Below are 23,517 nucleotides of genomic sequence, written 5' to 3'. Positions count from 1 at the left end.
TAAGGGTGAACGGTCACCGGTAACGAGACCAGTGCCGTTAAACCCTTACCGCCCTACTACAAGTTCCCTTTGCGGGTCCTTCCTTAACGCCTGCTTTTAGCAGGCGTTAAGGATGGAACCCGCAAAGGGACTTTAGAGCTAATAATGGTACCATAATGTACGGTACCGTTATTAGCACCTTCGCCATTCCCATTGAGCCCTATGGGGGGTCAAATGGGAATGGGGGTAGGGCCCTGGTTAATGGGGTATTACCGGTCCTGCCAACCTTGGAATGGACCATTAATTGCTCCATTCACCAGGGCGGAATCGGAACGAGTTTGGAGGCAGCCATGATGCAAATAGCGGCGTGGTTACCTCCAAAATCAGAATGAGGCCCATTGACTTTCTAGTAAAGAATAATGAACCTACCACCACGAAGGGCAATCAGTTAGACTGGGTTGTAACACACAACCTTATTATTCAGAGCATAGTAACCCAGCCATGCATTTGGTCAGATCACTTTAAAGTTATGTTTGAGATCTGTCTACCAGAAGCACCGAGCCATAAACATAGCCCTTATATTAGAACCAAGAGCAGAAGTTTTAAAGGTATAGGCCCAGAACAGCTAGAACCCTGCCTTCGCCAAATAGGCAAATGCTTTCAAACTAGGGACTCATGCGAGCAACTGCTACAACACTACACGAATCATATATCAGAGATGGTCAATCAATATGCCCCTCTTAAATCCAAAATAGTCAGAAAAACTAGCAACCATCAAAGCTGGTTCAATAGCACACTTCAGGACCTTAAGATAGAGAAACGATGACTAGAAAGAATCTGGCAAAAAAATCTCTCACCTGAATCCAAGGAGCAATGGAATCAGGAGAATGTCAAGTATAGAAACTGCATTAAAAATGCCAAAGCTGAACACTACAATAAGCTTATTGAGGCTGCACCTAATGCTACCAGTAAGCTTTTTGATATCCTTAAATCTCATGAGAAACCAAAATCCATGTCCCCCCATATATTCCAATGGAGGAGGACTGTGAAATCGTAAAAAAAAACCTTTGAAAACAAAACTCAAAAAGCCAGAGAAGCCATCATTCTCGCCAGAAAAACCGCTAAGGATTTTCATCTTCCCAAAGAGACCAATTTACAGCAACCAATTTCCGAGGCTGAGATGGTGAAGGTGCTAGCCAGGATGAAACCATCCTCTTGCGCCGAAAACCTAATACCCCCAAAAATTATTGTGGAAAACAAAGAACTGTTTGCACCAGTGCTATCCAAGATAATCAACGCATCGTTCCATGATGGTAAGATTCCTACAACCATAAAAAAGGTGACCATTACACTACTGTTAAAAAACATAGGCCTGGATCCTAAAGACCCCAACAACATGCGCCCCATCACTAACACCAATTTTGTACTAAAAATCATGGACAAAATCGCCACAGGACAATTGCAGGCACACGTGGAAGCCAACAATATCCTTCATGAGCAATAGTTGGGTTTCCGTGCTGCCCACGGCATGGAAACTGCAATCTTGGATCTGCAAACATGCAAGCTTTCTATAGTAGACCAGGGCAAAACAGGGATCCTAGTGCTCTTGGATCTAAGTGCTGCCTTTGACCTTGTTGATGACACTTTGTTACAACAAGTTCTGGAGAAAACAGCAGGATGTTCCAAGGCAGCCTTGGCATGGTTAGCATCCTTCATTACAGACCGTGTAGCCAGAATACACTGGGAAGAGAAGTTCTCATCACCTACCCCTATAAGTGCAGGTGTACCACAGGGCGCTAGTATCTCCCCTCTGCTCTTTAACCTTTTTATGAAATATATATGTGTACTCTTAGAATCCATCAGCGTTCATTTTACTAACTACGCCGATGATACACAGTTAGTGTTTGAGCTTGAGGGAGAATACCAACTAGATAAGGAAAAGATTATAACCATCTACAATCTGATAGACAAATGGATGGAAGATAATTGGATGTGCTTTAACAGTAAAAAAACTGAGCTTATGATTTTCGGCTCTGGTCAAGCAAGGGCTAAGCTCGGCAAAGAATTTGAAGAGTTTACCATTAAAGACTCATGCATTAAGGTGGTCTCCCATGTCAAAACACTTGGGATCATGCTGGAGGTGTCCTTGGGATCAGAATCCCAGGCAGACTACCTTCATAAAAACAAAGCATATTATATTAGGCTATTGAGAGCTATACGCCCTTTTCTGACAGAAAATAATGAGGCCACAATAGCCAGGGCCATTATACTGGCATGTTTGGACTATGGGAATTCATTGCTGCTGGGAGCCTCCAAAATATACATCAGGAAATGCCAGATAATGGAGAACAATGCAGTCTGGGTCGTAAAAGCGATCAATAGAAGAAGTCATGTGATGGAGGCTAGAAGATCCCTCCACTGGCCTAGAGTTGAGGAGAGAATCCTCTTTAAGTCCATGACTCTAGTACACAGATGTTTGTACGGAGTGGCTCCATCCTACCTTAGAACCAAATTCACACGATACATCCCTAAGAGGGCTCTAAGATCTCAAACATCTCACAAGCTACAGATACCCCAGGCATCCCGAACTAAGCAGTGGAAAATCTTCCAGGTACTTTGAGAGCAGAGCCTAACCTGTTAATCTTTAGGAAAAACATGAAGACTCATCTCTTCAAATAATGTGCCACCCCTAGTTCCCACCTAGCGTTCTGCCTAACTCTAATTTGTCTCTCTGCGCCCTGATGACTGCGGGCTACCGACGCATTACAAACAAACAAATAAAATAAATGCAGGCCAAAGGGTGCATTATTCAGCACTGAAGGAGAACAAACTAAGAGGCCTATGTATGTTCGGTCAGCAAGCATTCTCATTAAACTTGGTTGATGAACTGCCCTGGGCGGGATAAAAGTTTCATCATTGTATAAGTTATAACTCTTGGGCCCTGGATCCTTTTTTCTCCATGCATCTATGAAAAATGAGTTGCCAAAGCGGGGGTCTAGGCTGAACTCTCTGTGTATCCGGAACACGATGTGGATCACCTAACCCCCGCCCCGCAAAGGTAAGCTAATTTAGATCCAGACTGGCCCTCATGTGAAGGCCATCTCAAAGAATGAAGAGACCCTCCTTCCACCTTAGTATCGTGTTGAGTACTTCACCAGTAAAGGTCACCAGCTCCTTGGTTAAGGCCATAAACCATCAATATTGTGAGGCCCATTTCCCTATCTTCCCTTTTATTATTAGCAATCTTCCTTGCTTCAGTTTCTTCATTGCATGCAGTTCGAACTTCTCATTCTTCTCTTAGACATCAAAGACACATGTCCTACTCCTACTTGGCCGTAGTTGCTCCAATACACTCCCACAATCCTGTAATTAGTCTCCTGATTAAGCATTAGATCAACCTTTTGTCAAACTAAGTCTCTTGCCAACAGTGCCCTTTTGGTCAGTGAATGAATGCCTTTCCCATTCAACATGGCCATCCTCGGGCCTCCCGCTCTTACTACCTGTCCTCTCATGCCTTGGATATTCCCCTCTTTTTATCTTCCCACTCCGTTAAACCTTTCAACCTCCCTACTCCTAATGGTGCTAATCCCATAGTTGCCTTGTAAAAAGCCAGAGTGAAAGAAAGAGGTTGTTGTTTTATTGTTGTCTCTAGCAATTTAATAGCAAGAGTCCCAGATGTCCAGGGCTTGACAGAATGCAATATGTTTTGCTCTACTTTTCGTTTGACATGTATACCTATTTTATATTATTTATAACTTTATTTATTGGTATCACTTGTAATGTTGCAAATGCCCCCCTTTTAAGTTTTCCAATCCCCTACAGACTTATACTTGCCATATCCTATCAGTCATTATACAGTGTGAAGGAGCAGGTTGACATGTCATATCTAGCTCCCGCCCCCTCCCCTCCATCATATTGGAACAGTAGAAGAGCCCTGTGTGGGACATTAGGTATCATTCCGCTACTTCTATCATTCCGATTCTACCATGTCCTTTGACAAACAAGTGAAATCTCTGGCCTCCACCACCACCTACACTTGTAAGCTTATTAGGGCAAGCAAGCCATTCCTCTCTAATAACAGCTGTATGATCCTGGCCAGAGCATTAATACTATCTATGCTAGATTACAGCAATGCTCTATACAGTGGCGCTAACAAACCTATTATCCAGAGGCTACAAACACTTCAAAATAACACCTTAAGAGCTGCACTAGGGGCGAACAAAAGAGAATACATCTCTACCATCAGACGCCAATACAAGTGGCTCTCTACCCACAACAAAATTCTTCTAAAAATGGTATCCTTGAACTCACAAAGCACTAAATAATGCTGCCCCTAGCTACCTCATAGACTGACTAAATAGAAGAACGTCTATCAGACCTACGAGAGCCGGCAATGCAAATTGCCGCGTAGTACCGAGATTCAGACTTACCAAGATTGGCGTGATAGCTTTCCCGTGAAGGCTTCCAAACTTTGGAACTCCTTGCCACATGGCCTTAGAGTAGATCAACCATGTTTACACTTCAGAAACAATTATATTAAACTGCTTAACTTGCCTGACCACTAGTTTGTACTGCTGTATTATCTTCACCTAGGCTGCCCTAGCCCTCCCCTCCATTAAACTGTAACATTGTTATAGCTACCTGTGTCTACTTATCATAACCTGTTTTAACTTGTACATATATATATATATATATATATATATATATATATATTCTGTAACCTGCAACTATTTTTGTCACCATGTAACAATATCTGTAACCATGTAAGCCTTTCATTTTCTTACTGCTCCGCCTTGTCACCCCTGGGTCTGGTGCGCATTAGAAATAAACAAACAAACAAACAAACTTCATAAAGTGTATAAGAGATGATATGCACTCAGACAACCGTGTCAAATGTGCCCCCACACTGAAAGAGTGGAAGGATGTCTGCACACACCATTGGATAACAAATAGCTATTAGTTAAATCAGACAAGGTCAGAGTGATGTCATGAAAGAAAGACACGAAGACGCACTGAAAGGATATGCAAATACTTAAAAAATAAAGATGTAACTGGAGTGATAAGAGAAATATGTAATTGAATATGAAAAAAATAATATGCCCCAAACAAATAAATGAGAAGAGATGAAGTAAATGTATATACACAGAAACTCAAGGTAGAAGAGACATATAGAGGTTTGCTGCACAAGAAAACATAATGTGGCTAAGGTGGAAATTAATCAAGCTACCTCAGAGACAGACTGGGGCTGCAGAATCAGAAGATGCTGGCAAAACAGTTTGTGTGAGGAACACAGAGAAGTCTACTGGTCTAGGATAAAGGATGCCACTTCAAGAAATAATTGAAAGGCATAAAGGGAGTCAAGAGAATAGGCAATGCAAATGAGACTTAGTTCTCTTAGATTAAGCAAAAAAGTAAACATCTGCAAGTGCCAAGTATTGGACCATCAACGATGCAAAATCATATGCAAGGTGGAGTGAGCAAGCCTCCAGAAGCCAAGAGGAGTAATGACACCCAGATTAATTAACTCAAATAGCAGTACATAAAAGGACAAAATGGACAAAATCGTGGTCTCCTCACATTTGACTCAGAAGTCAAAAACAAGGGCTATTCATTAAGCTCCAAAGATAATGGCACACCTACACTCCCTTAAAAAAGTCCCTGAATGGAGAAAATGGTGCAAAGTCAAATAAAAAGAAGAAGCCTTGGCTAGGGGCTGACTGATGAGAGATGATGGGCTAATTGGGCAAGTGGGTAGTAGTTTGATGTTGCTCGTTTTGTTTCGGTTATGTGCTGCTAACAAGCCAAAAAAATCCAAGGTTGGGAGAGAATGCCAACCAATCAGAGGGTCTACCTAGCAACATGCTATACAGTGTTGCACAAGCCAACCCGCTGCTGTTATTCTTCTATAATCTCTATTGTACGTATTTAGAGGTGGTTCAATAGATACCTTGATTCCTGGTTCCAAGAGGCGCGGAAGGTTACGCACTAAATCTCCAAATAGGGATATTATTTAGGGATTCCATAGGCAAGGCCTAAAACAGGTGTGTGTATCAAACTCCAAAATGGGGTAACAAGTGAGATGAGATACATTTACTAGAGATAGTTAAAGAAGGTGTGTGCAAAAAATTCGAAGTGCAAATGTGTATGGGGTTATACATATGTCAGTGTAAAAATTGCATTGTATCTAGATTAGGAGATATAAAACAATAGTAAAAATGAAGGTGTTCATCAGGTTTTCAAATTAAGATATTGACGTCAATCATGAGGATAAAAGTCAAAAGAGAATAATACATGAAAATATAAGAGATTCTTAAAGTATCAATAAAAAGAATGAGAGAGCAAAAATGGATAGAACAAAGGAATAAAAAGAACACCATTGCATAGATTTAAAAAATTGGTTAAAAACTTGTTTTTTTGGGGTAATGGGCAGCGATTGATGGTGCCAGCTGAAATCAATCAGTGTGGTATATTTGATGAAGTAAATAAAAGAATAAAAGATCTGGTAAGCATTGGCAATCAAAAACAACTTGTCACCATATGGGACACACCCCTTTTACATCTATGTAGGGCACTGCCAAGATTAACATCCACAATAAGGCAGTATCACATGGAGTGGGTGAAGGGCACAACTAAAAAAATACATATGCCGTGGCCTCAAAACAGCTTGTTGTCAAAAAGAGTATTGCGACATATGACAACAAACTTTCATGCTACATATAAGGGAAAGAGGATGCAGAAAAGGTTGGCCTTTTTATAATTGTGGAAAATGTACCAGATTTAGAAAGAGGATCGACCTGAGAATGAGTGGATGCTTAATCAGCATAAAGGGGAGGATTTAACGCCTTCAGCTCCTCTTTCCCCTAATGAAAACAAGAGTTCACTCACTGAGAAGCAGGGATTTTATGCTTTGAAGGAATTGAAAGCATCAATGAGGTTTGATAATCCGACATACGAGCCCGCCGCTTAGAGAATCCACGTATATATCAACGCGCAATGAAAGTAAATAGCATAATGAGAGAAAGGACAGACAGATAGAGATAGAGGAAGAAGCAAAGAAACAAAGAGAAGTGAAGTACAAGACTAAGGAAGTGATGATAGTACAGAAAAAATGGATGGGAGGGCAGATTTTACTTAAACTGGATGACAAGAACATTGATGGGTTAGAGAAAGAGAAGAAAGAGAAGAGTGGGAAAAGGAAGAAAGTGAGAAAGAGAAAGTATACAAGGAAGAGAAAGAAAATGAGAAGAAGTGAAAGGAAGAACGAAGAAGGTACAAGTCATAGGAAGAAAAGGAGAGACTAGGAGAGAAGAAATGAGAGGAGATAGAAACACAGAGATTGAAAGTACATAGGTTGCAAAGAAGGCAAGAGGAAGAAGAGAGATGAGGAGAATGGAAGAAGAGATGAACAAAAGTAGGGTACAAAGGGATGACAAAATAGATTAACTATTCAATGAAGGCATGGTGCCAAATGAAGCACGAGATCGATCAGAAGAAGATTGAGGGTCACAACAGTCCTGCAGGGAGCTGCAGGGGTTTCCAAGGATACAAACATGGGCTGACAAGCATGAAGCAGAAAATATAGGGAAAAGTATTGGGGATATATAGGAAAATAAGGGATAAAGATGGGTATAAAACCAAAGAGAATGTTGTAGGATCTCTATCGAGGGAAATAGGAGGAAGGTCAGAGTACGTATTAATAAACATAGAACACTGTCTTTAAGTAGATTAGATCTTGATGATGTGGAAAGGGATGAGAGCCATACAAGCTCGGGCATAATGATATCAGACGAAGAAAGGGAAGAAAATGAGAACGCCCGAAGAGAGGGTGCTTGCAGTTTTTCAAAAGACGCAAGTGTAGACAAAGGGGTAAAATTGTCAGACTTAGAGGACCCAAAAGAAAAAAACACTAGAACCAACACAATACACAGAGCGACCACAAGCACGATTGTGGAGTACAGGGGATATATCCCCGGTTTATATAAGTAAATTAAGGTCACTGCCATGATGAAGTCAAACCAGCGAGACTAGCTCCACCTGGAAAACAAGAAGTATAGGTGGGTAAGATTATGGATCAAGATTTACATAATTTCTGTTATTAGAGAAAGGGGGAAGACAACCACAATATATACTGTGGTCACAAATGGATAAGGATAATTTGAAATATAAATGACCTAGTTTGACCTCTGATGTGAGAAAATGGATTCATGAGTTAGAGAGAATGACATCAGGAATGACGTTAGCAATAGGTGACATAAAAGATCTGCTGGAAGCCATTCTAGGGGAGAAAGTGTCACAACCCTCGCCCAAAACTCCCTCTGGCAAACCCATTGGCCAGGTGGAGTCAGGACTCGAGCCTCTAGAGCCTGGCATCCTCTTCAAAAGCCCTCATGGGGCCAGTCTCATACACCATGAAAAACAATGTGCTTGGGAACTACTTTATTGTATTGTCAGCCAACATGGAGGCATCCACATAGCTTGGTTCCTGAGAACAAAGCTATGTGGTCTAGTGTTTTGGGTGTGGTAGCCTAGGGACTACTTTACCTGGACTATTTTGTTGGGGCTATTTAAACCACACCCGAGCAAGACAACACGCTTCGTGTTACTTTGCAGCTTGCAACGTGATGCTCACCGTGTCCAGCTATTCCCTCGAACCTCGGTGAAGCAGAACCTGCAAGGAGACAAAAGGAACATCATTAGCAGCAGCATCTTACCTGCAGTCTTCATCTTTAAACACTTGCAGCTACAGAGAACAGCTTCCTCGAATCTGCACGCCTCCCGGACAGAACGACCTGAAAGAGGAAGATAGAGGCAACATTAAAGAAAGCAGTAGAGACATTTACAAATTACGAACTGCTCAAAAGGCTTACCTGGCTGGTCGCCTCTCGGCTGGCACCACTCCGGACATTCCACTCACGTTGAAGAAGACTGCGACCTACAAGGAAGGAAAACACAGATTAGCAAAGGCAAGACTTTGCAGCGCTGTGCATAGCGTTTACTTACCGCATCATAGCGCTCTTAATGCACCATCATTTACCAGCGTGGCTCAACCAAGCCAGTTCGCTGCGCTGAAGCTCTGCATACCTAAGGGAGAAAAAAGAGACATTTTAAACAAAGAAAGGCATGCAGGAGAGCAACAAAACTAAAGAACAGCAATAAGACATACCTGAACAATATCAAACGGGCCGGCGTCAGTAAAGTAACTGGACCGCACTCGCCCATGAAAGACAACGCGCCCTGGCAAAGAAGGCAGGACGGAGAGCACGCCTACGTCTACCACAAGGTGAGGAGAGGGTGCCAGAGGGACTGAAATCATACGGGGGCCAGACACACCATTACAGTCATCAGAGACCACCGAAACCTGCAATATTTTAAAGCAGCCAAGGCCCAGTCCTCGCGCCAATTACGGTGGGCCCTTTTCTTCGCTGAATATGATTATGTAATCACATTTCGACCAGGAGTCAGCAACGGAAAGGCAGATGCCTTATCTCGCATGGGCATAGATGAAATAGTATATACAACTCCAGACCCAGTACCTATTATACCTGAAGACAAACTCTTGAGTATCACGACAGCAGAACTACGAAAAGAAATCCAACGGACAATGAATCCTGATGCCTACCTCGCATGGCAAACTCAAGGAGAGCAATATACCATCAAGGACCATCTACCCATTTTTAGGGATCACCTATATGTACCCAAGAAGGAATTACAACAGCATATTATTTCAAACCATCACTGATCGAAGGGCATCCTGGGATCGCCAAAACCCTAGCTAAGGTGAAAGAGAACTTTTGGTGGCCTACCTGGCGTAAGGACATCATTCAGTATATTCAGTCCTGCGGTGTCGGCGCACAAAATAAATCACAGAAACAAAAACCATCTGGTCTCCTACAACCATTGGACATTCCTCCAGTTCCATGGCACACCCTTTCCCTTGACTTCATCACTGATCTACCTCCAAGCCAAGGGTTCAACACCATCCTTGTAGTTGTGGACTTATTCTCGAAGATGGCCCATTTTATTCCTCTCAAAGGCCTCCCAGACGCAGCCACTTTAGCAAAAGTGTTCCTGGAGGGTGTGGTTAAGCTACATGGCTTCCCTTCGGTTCTGGTCTCTGATCCAGGCAGTCAGTTTGTTTCAAACTTCTGGCAAAAATGTTGTGCAATGGTACAGATCGACGTTCGGCTATCTACCAGTCACCATCCCCAAATGGACGGCCAAACCGAGAGAACCAATCAGACACTCGAGCAATATTTACGGTGCATGCTGCACCATGAACAAAGGAATTGGAAAGACCTACTATGGATAGCCGAATATGCATATAACAATTCTTTGCATTGAAGCACGGGACAAATGCCCTTCTATACCCTTTATAGCAGACATTCATGTACCTCTGAACTAGACCTTCCAGCCAGCTTGGAAATGCCAGCGGTAAAGACTCTACACACAACCATTACTCAGGCTTTCAAAAGGGCAAAGGAACACCTTATTCATGCCAAAGAAAAACAAAAGAGATTTGCCGACCAACACCAGAAAAAGGCCCCTGATTATCAAGTAGGAGACAAAGTTTGGTTAGCCGCTAAATTCGTACCCATCAAGGGAACCCGGACCTTTCATCCCAGATTCTTAGGACCCTATACCATTAAGGCAATTATCAACCCAGCAGCCGTGGAACTGGATTTACCACCTAATCTACACATCCACCCGGTATTCCATGTGTCCCTCCTGAAACCAATGCAACCCGGCACACGGATTGGGACACGACCTAAACCCATACTTGTCGACGGAGAACCAGAATTCGAAGTCAAAGATATCTTGGACTCTAAATACTCTAGGACCAAGCTCTATTATCTCATCGATTGGAAAGAATTTGGACCACAAGATACATCCTGAGAGCCCAATGAGAATATCCACGCACCACGTCTAATCAGGAAATTCCATCAGAACTTCCCAACCAAACCTGGGCCAGACAGAAGAAACAGCATGGGAGGGGCCTTAGGGGGGAGTGCTGTCACAACCCTCGCCTAAAACCCCCTCTAGCAAACCCATTGGCCAGGTGGAGTCAGGACTTGGGCCTCTAGAGCTTGGCATCCTCTTCAAAAGCCCTCATGGGGCCAGTCCTGGCGCCTATGGCGCCAGGCTTATACACCATGAAAAACAATGTGCTTGGGAACTACTTTATTGTATTGTCAGCCAACATGGAGGCATCCACATAGCTTGGTCCCTAAGAACCAAGCTATGCAGTCTAGTGTTTTGGGTGTGGTAGCCTAGGGACTACTTTACCTGGACTATTTTGTTGGGGCTATTTAAACCACACCCGAGCAAGACAACACGCTTCACGTTACTTTGCAGCTTGCAAAGTGACGCACACTGTGTCCAGCTATTCCCTTGAACCTCGAAGAAGCAGAACCTGCAAGGAGACAAAAGGAACATCCTTAGCAGCAGCATCTTACCTGCAGTCTTCATCTTTAAACACTCGCAGCCACTGAGAACAGCTTCCTCGAATCTGCACGCCTCCCGGACAGAACGACCTAAAAGAGGAAGATAGAGGCAACATTAAAGAAAGCAGTAGAGACATTTACAAATTACAAACTGCTCAAAAGGCTTACCTGGCTGGTCGCCTCTCAGCTGGCACCACTCCGGACATTCCACTCGTGCTGAAGAACACAGCGACCTACAAGGAAGGAAAACACAGGTTAGCAAAGGCAAGACTTTGTAGTGCTGCCCATAGCGTTTACTTACCGCATCATAGCGCTCTTAATGCACCATCATTTACCAGCGTGGCTCAACCAAGCCAGTTCGCCGCGCTGAAGCTCTGCATACCTAAGGGAGAAAAAAGAGACATTTTAAACAAAGAAAGGCATGCAGGATAGCAACAAAACTAAAGAACAGCAATAAGACCTACCTGAACAATATCAAACGGGCCGGCGTCAGTGAAGTAACTGGACCGCACTCGCCCATGAAAGACAACGCGCCCCTGCAAAGAAGGCAGGATGGAGAGCACGCCTAATTCTACCACAAGGTGAGGAGAGGGCACCAGAGGGACTGAAATCATATGGGGGTGGAGGGAGGATACTTACCCCAGTCAGTCAGTCTTGAACACATTCCTCCTGTATTTTCAGGCAGAACCTTCCCCGCAGACCACATCAGGGTACAGCTGAGAAGCATACCAGCGAGTAACCCGGCTGGGTGGCGTCCCTGTGGATACCAGGTGAGCGTAACAGAAAGCTGATGGCATTTGTAAACTAGCAGGGTATGCAGGTGTGACTACATAAACCATGACACACAATGGAGCGCCATTTAACAATTGCAGAGCAGCTGTATGGATGACACTCAGGGTACAATATCCCGATACATCAGACATGGTTGCGATTATGACTAGGAAAATGGGTGAGGATGAAGATCCTGTCACCATTATTCAGGATATTCAAGAAATTCAAGAGCGATGGCATCTTGAGATGAGAGAACTGTGAGATATAACGGTGGCATTATTTTAACACGTAGGGATGGAAGCAAAGCCATGGCCAGAAATACAGTTGACTATTGTAGATCATTGTCTATTGTTACAGTAGATGAATAGGAAGAAATAGATGAATAGAAAGCAGGAGGATGCAAAGCTACTTCAGAAAGAATAGTCAACATTGGCCATAGAGGGAGCATTATTGATGAGTGGCTAAGGTGCGACAAAACAAGAGAAACAACCAGCACAGAAACGCAATGTAGTGTTCCCTATGAATCAGAGTGGGTAAAGTTTTTCAGAGAGAGAACGGACCTAGGGGAGGAGGAGATGGATTTCAAAACCCTCAGGGAGGCAGAGGATTTAATGGTGGACAGTCGTAACAACAGTCGTAACAATGTTGGAATTGTGAGAGAATAGGACATATAGCCAGAACATGTAGAAGTAGAGAGGGCATGCAGCAACACTGGCAAACTCCAAGAGGGGCAATGGGCTATGTTCCACAGGACTATTATGCCAAAGGTCACACACAAAATCAGACATGTCCACTGCAATCACAGCAAACACAGCAAGATTCATTACAAATGCAAATTCAACCACCACAAGGGCAGCCACAGCAAGTGTCTATGCAAACACAACAGATACAAAATCAGCAAGCACAGACACAACAGGCCATGGTACCACAATGGGATGTGAATGCAGGATTCCTGCAATCCCCACTACTAGAATATGAGGAAATCATTTTACAGGTACAGGGATGAATTTATATCCACAATAGAGAGCCCACAGAGCAACCAGTACTATCATTGACACCAGACCCCCAAGAGGAACCAAGGGTCAAGGTAACGATAGGAGGCAAGACATTTTTTGTTTCTTGTAGACACTGGTGCAACTCATTCCTATATCCGTGATGGAAAAACACCCAATGTCAGGCATTGCCATGAATGCACAGGGATTCTCTGGAGTGATGAGCTTGGCTTATTTTACAGATGAATTACCAATCTCTATAGGAGAACATGACGTGTCTATGCCATTCTCAGCGGACACAAGTTAACATATTAGGGTACACATATTATGGTGTGACTTGATGGCAAAACTTAACATGATGATATATTTTAATGATGAAGGGAATGGGAGCTTCACTCCAGGGTTACATTATATGAATGTGAAAGAGTTGATATTATCCTTTACAGACCAGAAGGCATTTCAAGGAGTCCCTTTATATCCCAAGGTATGTTTGAAAGGAGTGACTGTTTTATTAACGTGGTTACCTAGGGTGGTAGCTAAAATGTTGAGAAACCTGCAGAGTTTTTGTTTAGACCAGAAATACCTATGGATGATGAAAAGGGACAGGTTATCCCCTTAGAGCTAGAAACAGCAGTGGTTAGAGAAGAAAGGGTGGTTTTCCATGGGCCAGATGATGAGGGACAAATATGCAGAGCAGTGATAGCCCTCTGTGAAGGATATAGATTGACAGACTTGACAGAGGAGGAGCTAGAAACAGCAGTGGTTAGAGAAGAAAGGGTGGTTGTCCATGGGCCAGATGATGAGGGACAAAGATGCAGAGCAGTGATGGCCCTCTGTGAAGGATATAGATTGACAGACTTGACAGAGGAGGAGCTTTTTAGGGATGATTACTCAGATGATGAATTTGTTTTTTTCACAAATCTCAATTATTGAATTATAGTGGAGATTAGAGAAATACTACAGAGAATGGCAATGGTGAAATAGAAACCACAATATTTCCAGGAAGATTTAGAGAAAGTGCCAAATATTCGGTGGACTACCAGTCCATATGACGTGGGTCTATTGAAATGATGGCGAAGACCACAGTGAGTTATTCATGAGCAGAGCGCTGCAATTTTTCTTAGTGTTAATTGCTAACCTGTGTTCTCTTCTCTTTGTTTGTTTGTTTGTTTGTTTGTTTTATTATTTATAATGCGCAAGCGTACCCGAGGGTATCAGGGCGCAGCCTTTAAAAGAATGTTCGAAGCTTAGTTACAGTACAGAGAATATACAAAATGCAGGAATAAAATACACCATTGTTATATACAAGTCAGTGGTAGGCTTGCAGGCCATTATATACAGGTAAACATGAAGGCATGCAGGCAGGTAATCAGGAGGCACACGTGGTTACAGATTGTGCGGGCGGCTCTGGCACATCAAAGTCTTAGCGGGTCTCAAGTTTCAACCAGGAGATTACCAGTGAGCGGAAATTTGGTAGGGCATGTCAATTCTAAGGTTTGGTGGCAAGGAATTCCATACATACAAAGCAGCATTTACTGGGAAGCTGTTGCCCCCTATAGTGGCCCGCTTGTAGTGGGGAACCGATAGACAATTTTTGTAAGTAGTTCTGGTGGGTCTTGATGAGGCCTGCCGGTGGAATCTGTTGATCAGGTAAGTTGGGGCAGCATTGTTCAGAGACTTATGAGTAAGTGATGCCGTTTTTAAAATAATTTTATCTTTGGTTGAGAGCCAATTGTTCTGTTGGCTGAGAATCGTGATGTGTTGCCTTCTAGAAATGCCCAATTCTGCTCTGAGAGCATTGTTCTGAAGGGTATGCAGTTTACTAGTGGTAGCCTTGGTAGATCCCAGGTATAGGGCGTTGCATAGTCAAGGCGAGACAGAATAAGGGCTCTGGCGAGTGTCAGGCAGCTGGAGTCCGACAGGAAGGGTTTGGCTGCGCGGATTAATTTGCAAGTATAAGCCGTAGAAGAAGCAAGGGAGCTCACTTGTCTTTTGAAGGAAAAATTGGAGTTAAGATAGAATCCCAAGGTTTTAACCTCCTGTCCGACTTTGATGTTGTTACTGTCAATCATAAAGGAATTGTAGGTAGGGCCGAGTTTTCTTATGTTGAGTGTAGTGCCTAAGATGATGAGTTCTGTTTTATCGTCATTAAGGCATAGTTCATGAGTGGCCATCCATGCCTGGATGATGATGTACACCCTATTTAACAAGGCCAAATCCTTTCCATAATCTCCAGAAAGCGTAAGGAGGATCTGAGTATCATCTGCGTAGTTTGTGTAGGTGATACCGAGATGATCCAGATCATCGAAAAGGGACTTGGTAAATATGTTGTATAGTGTGGGGGAGACAGAGGAGCCCTGATGGACACCGCAGGTGATAGGTGTGGGGTCTGCTGCAGCTGTGGGGGAAAAGACCCTCATGGTCCTACCGTTAAGGAAGGATGTAATCCATGCGATGGCCTCCGTTGAGAAGTGGGCAGCAGTGCGGAGGTGTGATCATAGGACAGAGTGATCGACCAGATCGAAGGCTGCAGATAGGTCAAGGAGAAGGAGTAAGGCGGCTTGCCCATTGTCTCTGAGCGAATCGATCTGGGCTTTCAAGTCAATGAGAGCAGTTTCGGTCCCATGTTGGGGCAGGAAACCGGATTGTCTAGATCCTAGGAGGTTGTGTTCTTCTAAGTGCTTCTGTATTTGTACATAGGCAACGTTGTCCAGAATTTTTAGTAGGAAAGGAACAGTTGTTATGGGTCGGTAGTTGGTGGGTGTGGCAGGGTCTAGAGTGGGTTTTTTCAATAATGGGAGTAACCAGGATTGTTTTAAGTTAGTAGGGACGGATCCAGTGACGAAGGAGGCATTGATCAATTTTGTGATAAAAGGGGAGAGGTCCGGGCAGCATCTTTGACGAGCTGAGCAGGGCACAAGTCTCCCTGGCAACTGGACGGTTTCAGAGATAGGATGATTTTTTCCACTTCCAGAATATTGACTTTGGCAAATTGGAAGCGGGCTAAGTCAATGGGCATAGGTTTATCATGGATTTTTGAGTTGGGAGTGTTATTCAGGGACGCTCTTTTGTTGGAGATTTTACTTTGAAGAGTCACGATCTTATTTGCTAGGGCATTTTGAATTTCTGAGCACCAACTTTTATCTTTAGTGCAAGTATCAGGGGGTGCTATAGGGGTTTCTATTTCTTTAAGGATTGAAAAAAGTTCTTTCATATTAGATTTGGCTTGGGATATGCGAGAGTCAAATGAAGTACGTTTGGCCAAGTAAAATTCTTTTTTGTACAGTGTAGTTAGTTTGGAAAGTTTGAGTTTGTTTGAGTCTGAAGGGGATTTTTTCCAAATGGCCTCACAGCTTCTTTTTTGCTGTCTTAGGTTTTTGAGGAATGGAGTATACCATTTGTTGAGGTACGTTTTTGGTTTACTGGATCTGAGTTTAAGGGGGGCGATACGGTCCAGTGAAGTGGCCATAATCTTGTTATATTCTTCGACCAGGGACTCAGGGTCTAGGTCGTCTGACAATGTATTGAGAGTGCAGAGTATATTAGGGATAAGTCTTTCTGCTGTCATATTTTTCTTGATTCTGGTGAGGGTAGGTGGGGACTTGATAGTGGGCTGAGGTGGTGGTCTATCAATAGAGAGCATAAATGATATTAAATGGTGGTCAGTCGAAGCTAGAGGTGAGATATTTGTGATATTAGCTAGGCAGTTGTGGTCGGCCACCCAGTCGAGTATTCTGCCTTTTGAAAGTGTTGGTAAAGTGCATCTTTGCGCGAAGCCTAATTCAGTGAGAGTGTTGGCTATAATGCTGGCAGGAAGGTCTTCCGGGTCATTGTAGCCCAAGTTGAAGTCTTCTAGGGTGAGTGCTTGGGTGGAGCTCTGAATAGAGTTAAGGTCTTCATCGAAGGAACCAATGGAGCCTGGTGGGGGGTAGATCAAACAGATGTTAAGAGTTTGGGTGTTTGTGAGAGGTATTTTAACTGCTAGTGTTTCACAAGAGGGGGTATCTATAGAGGTGGCTAGTCTCAAGGTAAGACTGCACTTATGGATGATGGCGACACCACCTCCTCTCGAGTTGGGACGGTATTGTCTCTGGATGGTGTAATTGTCAGTGATAGCCAGCATGAGCATAGGGCCTGCTGCTGGGTGTAGCCAAGTTTCAGTGATGGTGAGGAAGTCAAGGGCCCTCATTACAAGTCCGGCGCTGGACCATAGTGCTATTAGCACCAGGGTCCATGCCGAACTCCGGCATGGTGGATGGCGGAATTACCGCCCCATTCCAAGGTGAGTGGGGCGGTAATTCCCCATTCACCATTTGCCCTTCCTCATTCCCATTTTTGCCCCATAGAGCATAATGGGAATGGGGAAAGGCACTAAGTACGGTGCCGCAAATTGCGGCACCGTACTTAGCACCAAGGTCACTTTGCGGCATGGGTTTTAACGCCTGCAAAAAGCAGGCGTTAAAACCCAGGACCTCTTAATCAGGCGTTAAGGGTTAACGGCACCGAGAGCGCCGTTAAACCCTTAACGACTGACTTGTAATGAGGGCCAAGGTCTTCTGTCAGTATTAAGTCTGCAATTTCTAAAGCATGAGCTACCAACGATCTGGCGTTGATCAAAGCTTCCTTGATATTAGGGCTGACTGTGTTATTGGGAGTGGAGTTTCTCTTTTCTGAGGTGATAGTATAATAATAATAATAATAATAAATTGGCATTTATATAGCGCTACGAACCCTCAGGTATCTGAGCGCTGCTTATTATTACCCACAGTGTGTTGTACTCATTTATCAACCTCGGAAGGATGAAAGGCTGAGTTTGGCCCCGCCGGGATTCGAACCTGCGTTAGCAGGCTCTGCACGGATGTCAAAGCGAGCACTCTACTCGCTGTGCCACTTGACCGACTATGTATAGTGCTTGTCCTGTGGGAGTTCGGGAGTGCCCAAGTTGAAGGAATTAAGAGAGGGTGTAGAATGGAGATTTTGTGAAAGGTTACTGATTTGTGTGGCGAAATTCGGTCGGACTGGTTGAGTTCTACGGTTTTGTTGTTGGTTGATGTTCCGGAGTGATGAGCGATTGAAGCGCTGCTTGCCCAGGTAAGTGCTTTGTTAATGCTGACCTTGATCCTTCTCCCTTGCAGGTTGGGGTGAAACCCAGAGATGGGCGAGGTATGAGAAGCGCAGGGTGCTGCCAGGACTCACTGCTTGCCCAGGTAAGAATTTTTATTAATGCTATCCTTGTTTCTTTACCTTTGCAGGTTGCAGCGAACTCCAGAAATGGGTTAGGTACGCGAAGCGTAGGATCGATTCAACACTGGTTACTTCACAGGTACGTTTTCTTGCTCGCAAATGCTGTTCTTGTTCTTCCAGGTTATTAATGGAATCCGTATCTAGGGCTTCAGGATCGGGCCAACGGGGAAGCAGGTGAGCAGAAGCTGGACACGGTGAGCGTTATGCTGCAGAAGTGCTGAATAACGCAAAGCGTGTTGTGCTGTTTGGGTGTGGTTTAAATAGCCCAGGTAAAGTAGTTCTAGGCCAAGTAGTTCCAGGCCCACACCCAAAACACTAGACCGCATGGCTTGGTTCTAAAGAACTGAGTTGTGCAATAGGCCTCCATGTTGGATTAAGGTCCAAAACTGGTATTGCTTTGTTCCTGATAATGAGCCTGGTGCCAAAGTTGCCAGGACTGACTCCATGTATGTTTCTGTTGGAGTTTTAAGGCCCTTGGGGCCAGTGTGAAGGGCTTTAGCCCCACTGCTGCCAGGGGGCTGTTATACCTGAGGGGATCAGGGGCATGGATCATGACACAAACTGAGTATTGAGTCCATCTGGGGAGATGGTGTGTTTAATAGGTTCCTTAGTAATGCTGTACATTTAATTTGTGCTCTGAAACACTTGTTCAAGCTCTGAAACACTTGTGTATCATAATCATCATACCATATCATAATTACAGGTTTTACCAAATTGTGAAAAATGCACACAGAATGAAGGTCAGTTCTTCGTATTCTCATTGATTATTGAAAGAGTTACCCTTGTCAGGTCTCCTAATCATTAATACATATTACTTATTGCAGGTCACAGATGAACGTACCTGTTTTATTTAACAAAACAACAGTAAAAGCACAACATATAGCCCTGAAGAAAGATATTATGCTTTATCCAAAACACGTTGGCACTTAACAATTTAATTTTGCGATTTCTGTGGGAGTTCAATTTTTCATTTTTGATAACTAAGCGGTACTGTTCATTTAAGCTCTTCTCTGTTTAGTTTCCTAACGAGTCTTGAAGTCTGTAACTATTTGCAAATATATTGGTCTTAAAAACATCTTTACAAACCCAGATTTTCAGTGTTTTGTTTAAATGTAAATTCCTTAGAGATTGCAATTAAAACAATTAATTTTCGTATTCATGAAGAAGTGAAGAATGGTTTGAAGGACCCAGTGCCCTAGGAGCATAGACAGAGGAGAAAGACTTATCTTAGGAGGGAGAGAGGGCTGTAGGAAAGTACATAGAACCTGTAGTATACCCATGATTCAATAGAAACCCTTACAACCAGTATTATAAAAAATGCAAGTAGGCTAAGTGAAGTCTTGGGGTAAGTACTGGTCATAGAGTCATAAATACATTCATAAAAACATACCACAATTCTTGATGGTACACATACCAAAGCATACAACCTTCTTCAGAATACCTAACCGTAATTCTAGGGAAGTCAGACCTTATCATACATTTTTAGTATAGGCCACACCTATTCAATGGGAGTAAAAACCATTAGTTACTTTAAGATTACTTTCTGTACTATAAGGGTAGTAGACCTGTCAGTTATGCAGTGACACTCAGATGAAATCACATAATCAACTGGCCCTGTTACCAAGACATTTAGCTGAATAGTGGAACACAGATTCAAGGAACAGTATACACCTAGAATTACATTGATGATAACACACAGTTATACTAGTTGAGTAAGACCTTTTGGTGTAATATGCAATTACAGTTGCTTTTTTAGCTCAGTGGAACACAGCCTTAGATAAACAAGAACTCTTTACACTAATTTAGGATGCACCAGGCAGACCAAGGTTAGCTACACCTAAAAAACATGTCGCAACAATGGCACACAGCTATTCTAGGTAGGTAAAACCTAAATCTGTAATATACGATTACAGTTACTTTTCAGATCAGTGGAGCACATACCGAGGTAAGCAATAACTCTCTTACTCATTGTAGGATGGCACACAGCTAACTCGAGGTAAGTAAAACCTGTATACTTTTTAAGGAGCTATTAGCAAGTTAACGGTTTGTATAGACGTAAGACTGTTTTAGCATCTGTATGAAACAGACCAGGGAAATCAAACCCCAATGTTACACTTTATAATTGACTCAATGTTATTCTACGTAGGTAAAACCTATGGCAGACATATTCTAAGCAGGCTTTAGAGCATGTTAGGGGAAGCAAGACCCAGTTGAGGAACATACACATCAAGTCTAGGAAATAAATATTTAGTGAAGCCAACAGCATTACTTTTGGGAAAGAGGTAAAACCTGTTCACAAGTGAGTAAATTAACCTTATTTATACTTTTCAGAATGGCACAACATTCATTCAAGGTAAGTAAGAACTTTTGTAACTGTCCACTCTCAGAATGACAATTAACAAACAACTTTTTCACAAGAAAGTGCTTTTAAGCACTTATTATACTTTTCAAGACTTTACGTATCCAATCCCACCCTATTCTATTGCATGAGTTCACTCAGGGGTGGAGGAGGAGCCCTAGTGGTCTAGGAACCAGCTGTAAGCAGGGTGAAATAGGGTTCTGTTGCAGACAAAAGTCAGAGTTCCTAGAGAAGACGGTTCAACAAGTAAGTAGTTCACTTTAAAGTTAGTTAGGGCCCAGGGGCTTCTGAGAAGATGAGAAGACACCATGGGAATGAACTGGATGAGAGGATTCCAAGACAAAAGAATACCACAGATCTTTGCAGAAAAAACACAGGCTTAAGGTAAGTAAATACCCCAGCCAACACAATACCTTAGCACAGAAGAAGAGTTGCAGCAAGAAGACTTCAGGATTTGCAGCCAAAACGTTGAATCCCTTTATCATGAAGAATGAAGACAGGACACAGGAAGGGATTTTGAAGCAGGTGCCATGGGGAAGGATCTAGGCAAGAGGTTATTCACATGGGTTAATCAGCACAGAAGAAGAGATTACAGGGAGCAGACCTTCATGATCTGCAACCAAAAACCTGGTTACTGAATTCCTTGTCATGAAGACTGAATACAGGACACTAGAAGGGCTTCTACAGCAATGTGGAAGGCTGCAGGCAAGAGTTTCTTTGTGGCTGGATGCGGCTGTGTTTTGTGTACCTTTTTCAGAAGCCAGAAAAAGACTGAATATTGATGGTCAGATTCTCATCACTTGCATGGTCCAGAACTCTGGTGAATTGAATTTTCAGACTCAATTCCTTTGTGTCACAGTTCTGCAGTATTCCACTAAAGTTTCAATTCGATTCAGCATTAGGAAGACCATGCACTGTACAATAGCTTGAGTTCCCAGTGTATAGTGTATATCAGCCCTGCAGGGTCGCAGCACACCGTGAAATGGCTCAAACTGCAGGTCTTTTTGACTCTAGTAGATATCCGCAGGCTCAGTGTCAGGGTCATCCTTTTTGGGATCCCCAGGTTGATTGGAAGGAAGGGTAACAGCAGGCTCTGGTTATACAGTAGGCTGTCAGGTTGCTGGAAATCACTACAGCTGCCATTTCTTCATCTTCCTCTTCGTTTCCAGCTCCAGTAGTCAATTTGTCAGTAGGTTCCAGGTTTGGAGTATTTATCAGTATTTATCAGGAACTAGAGCACAATCTCTGTATTCACTGCCTGCATTTTACAGCAAGTGGCAATCTGGCTGTCCAATCAGGCCAGCCAGCCCCCCACTGGGAGTTGTTTTGTTCCAGGTAAGGTGAAAGACAATGGGATGCAGTGGTTTGGACTGTTTTGGACTCCTCCCTTGCTTCCTGCCTTTCAAGACACTCTGGAGCCTGGTCAGGGAATCCACAGGATTCCTGCCAAATGTAGAACATACAGTCAAGTCTTCCCCCCTAGAGTGGCAGGGGAAGACCTCAAAAACAGCAAGCACACAAGAACTGGCGAAAAAAGAAGGATCCCATATTTTAGAAAAATGGTGGCCCTTCTGTGCATTACTGAGGCTGAATGAACAGCCTGCAAGTAATAAAGACTAAAAACGTAAAACCACTGCCACCAGCCATTCATGTAAAACTTGCAAGTATAACAAAATGTTACCAGGTAAGTAAGAGAGGGGATACATTGTATTCCCCAGCACTCTACATAAGTGTGCTGGCTCACTATATAAATTGTAAAGGTCAGTGAAAATCCCTTTTTTCTACTTGGGAACTGTATTTCACCCAAGTACATGAAAGAGAGATGTATATGGGAGCCCATCGGGGCAACAGAGCCTAAGCCCAAAAGTTGTAGAAAACTATAACTTCAGCCATATACTATGGAGAGACATCAAAAGGTCACTCTTAAAAGGAGTAAAAGACCAGGTGAAAGGGGAAAAAGATTCCCCTTCACCTAGGGACAAGTAAAATAGTTACCTAGTCAAAGCAAAATGTTCCGGGGTTTACACAGGTCATGAAGATGTATCATTGATATGAAAATCTTACCTAACCCTCATCCCTCCCAGACTAAGGGACAGGAGGATCTAAACCTCTCCTGGATGGATCCCTTTTCCCAGACAGTTAAACCCATTGTGGAGTCTGTCAGAAATCATTTGTAGCTCTTTTTGAAATTAGGTGAATAGCTTCTTAACAAGCTATAGGACAGGCAATCATTTCTAGACAATTTGCTCTTTTTAAAAGAAGGGGGTCTGAGTTAACAGTCCCTCAGGGTGTGTTAAAAACTCCAGAACCTGAAATTTTCTTTTTAAAGGAATTCTTATAAAGACATTCCCTAGACCTAGAGGGGTCTTCAGGATCCCTCACCACTGCTCCTTCTGGAGCAGGTTGGATCTCAGGGATCTTAGTTAGAGTGGTTGTGGCAAAGAATTCTACATGCCTCCACTTCCTCTGAGATCTAGGTTTACGTTTGTTAAGGTCTCCCTCCTAACACTAGATTCAGTGTTTGGTCTCAAGTAGAATATCCAGCAGTCTCAAAGTGTTTAGCCTTAGACATATGTTTTCTGGTTTTCCACGAGCTTTGAGAATTACCAGTCCTCAACGACCTAGAATGGTTTCCAATGTTCCCATCCACCTCTTCCTTGGAAGCAGTGTGGGTCAAAGGCTTTATATTTGGAATTGAAATGGTAGAGCATGGTTTAGGCTCCATTTCCAT

At 43.2% G+C, this 23,517-nt stretch overlaps 1 protein-coding gene across 1 annotated transcript in view; it reads right to left on the bottom strand.

Moving 5' to 3' along the window:
- Window positions 1-7,989: 7,989 nt before the first annotated feature.
- The window catches only part of LOC138504965 (mitogen-activated protein kinase 6-like), a 114,639-nt gene continuing 99,111 nt past the window's right edge, over window positions 7,990-23,517 (bottom strand). Inside the window, exons 2-3 of the mRNA XM_069625341.1 lie at window positions 8,847-8,911; window positions 7,990-8,013 (exon numbers count right to left, since the gene is read on the bottom strand). Of these exons, the coding sequence (XP_069481442.1) occupies window positions 7,990-8,013; window positions 8,847-8,911 (89 nt within the window). The remainder of the gene's footprint in view (window positions 8,014-8,846; window positions 8,912-23,517) is intronic.

Source organism: Ambystoma mexicanum, chromosome 11 (assembly GCF_040938575.1).
Source record: "Ambystoma mexicanum isolate Mex_15411 chromosome 11, UKY_AmexF1_1, whole genome shotgun sequence".
Classification (NCBI taxonomy): domain Eukaryota; kingdom Metazoa; phylum Chordata; class Amphibia; order Caudata; family Ambystomatidae; genus Ambystoma; species Ambystoma mexicanum.
The sequence above is the reverse complement of the archived record's forward strand: the minus strand, read 5'-3'. Positions and strand labels throughout refer to the sequence as shown.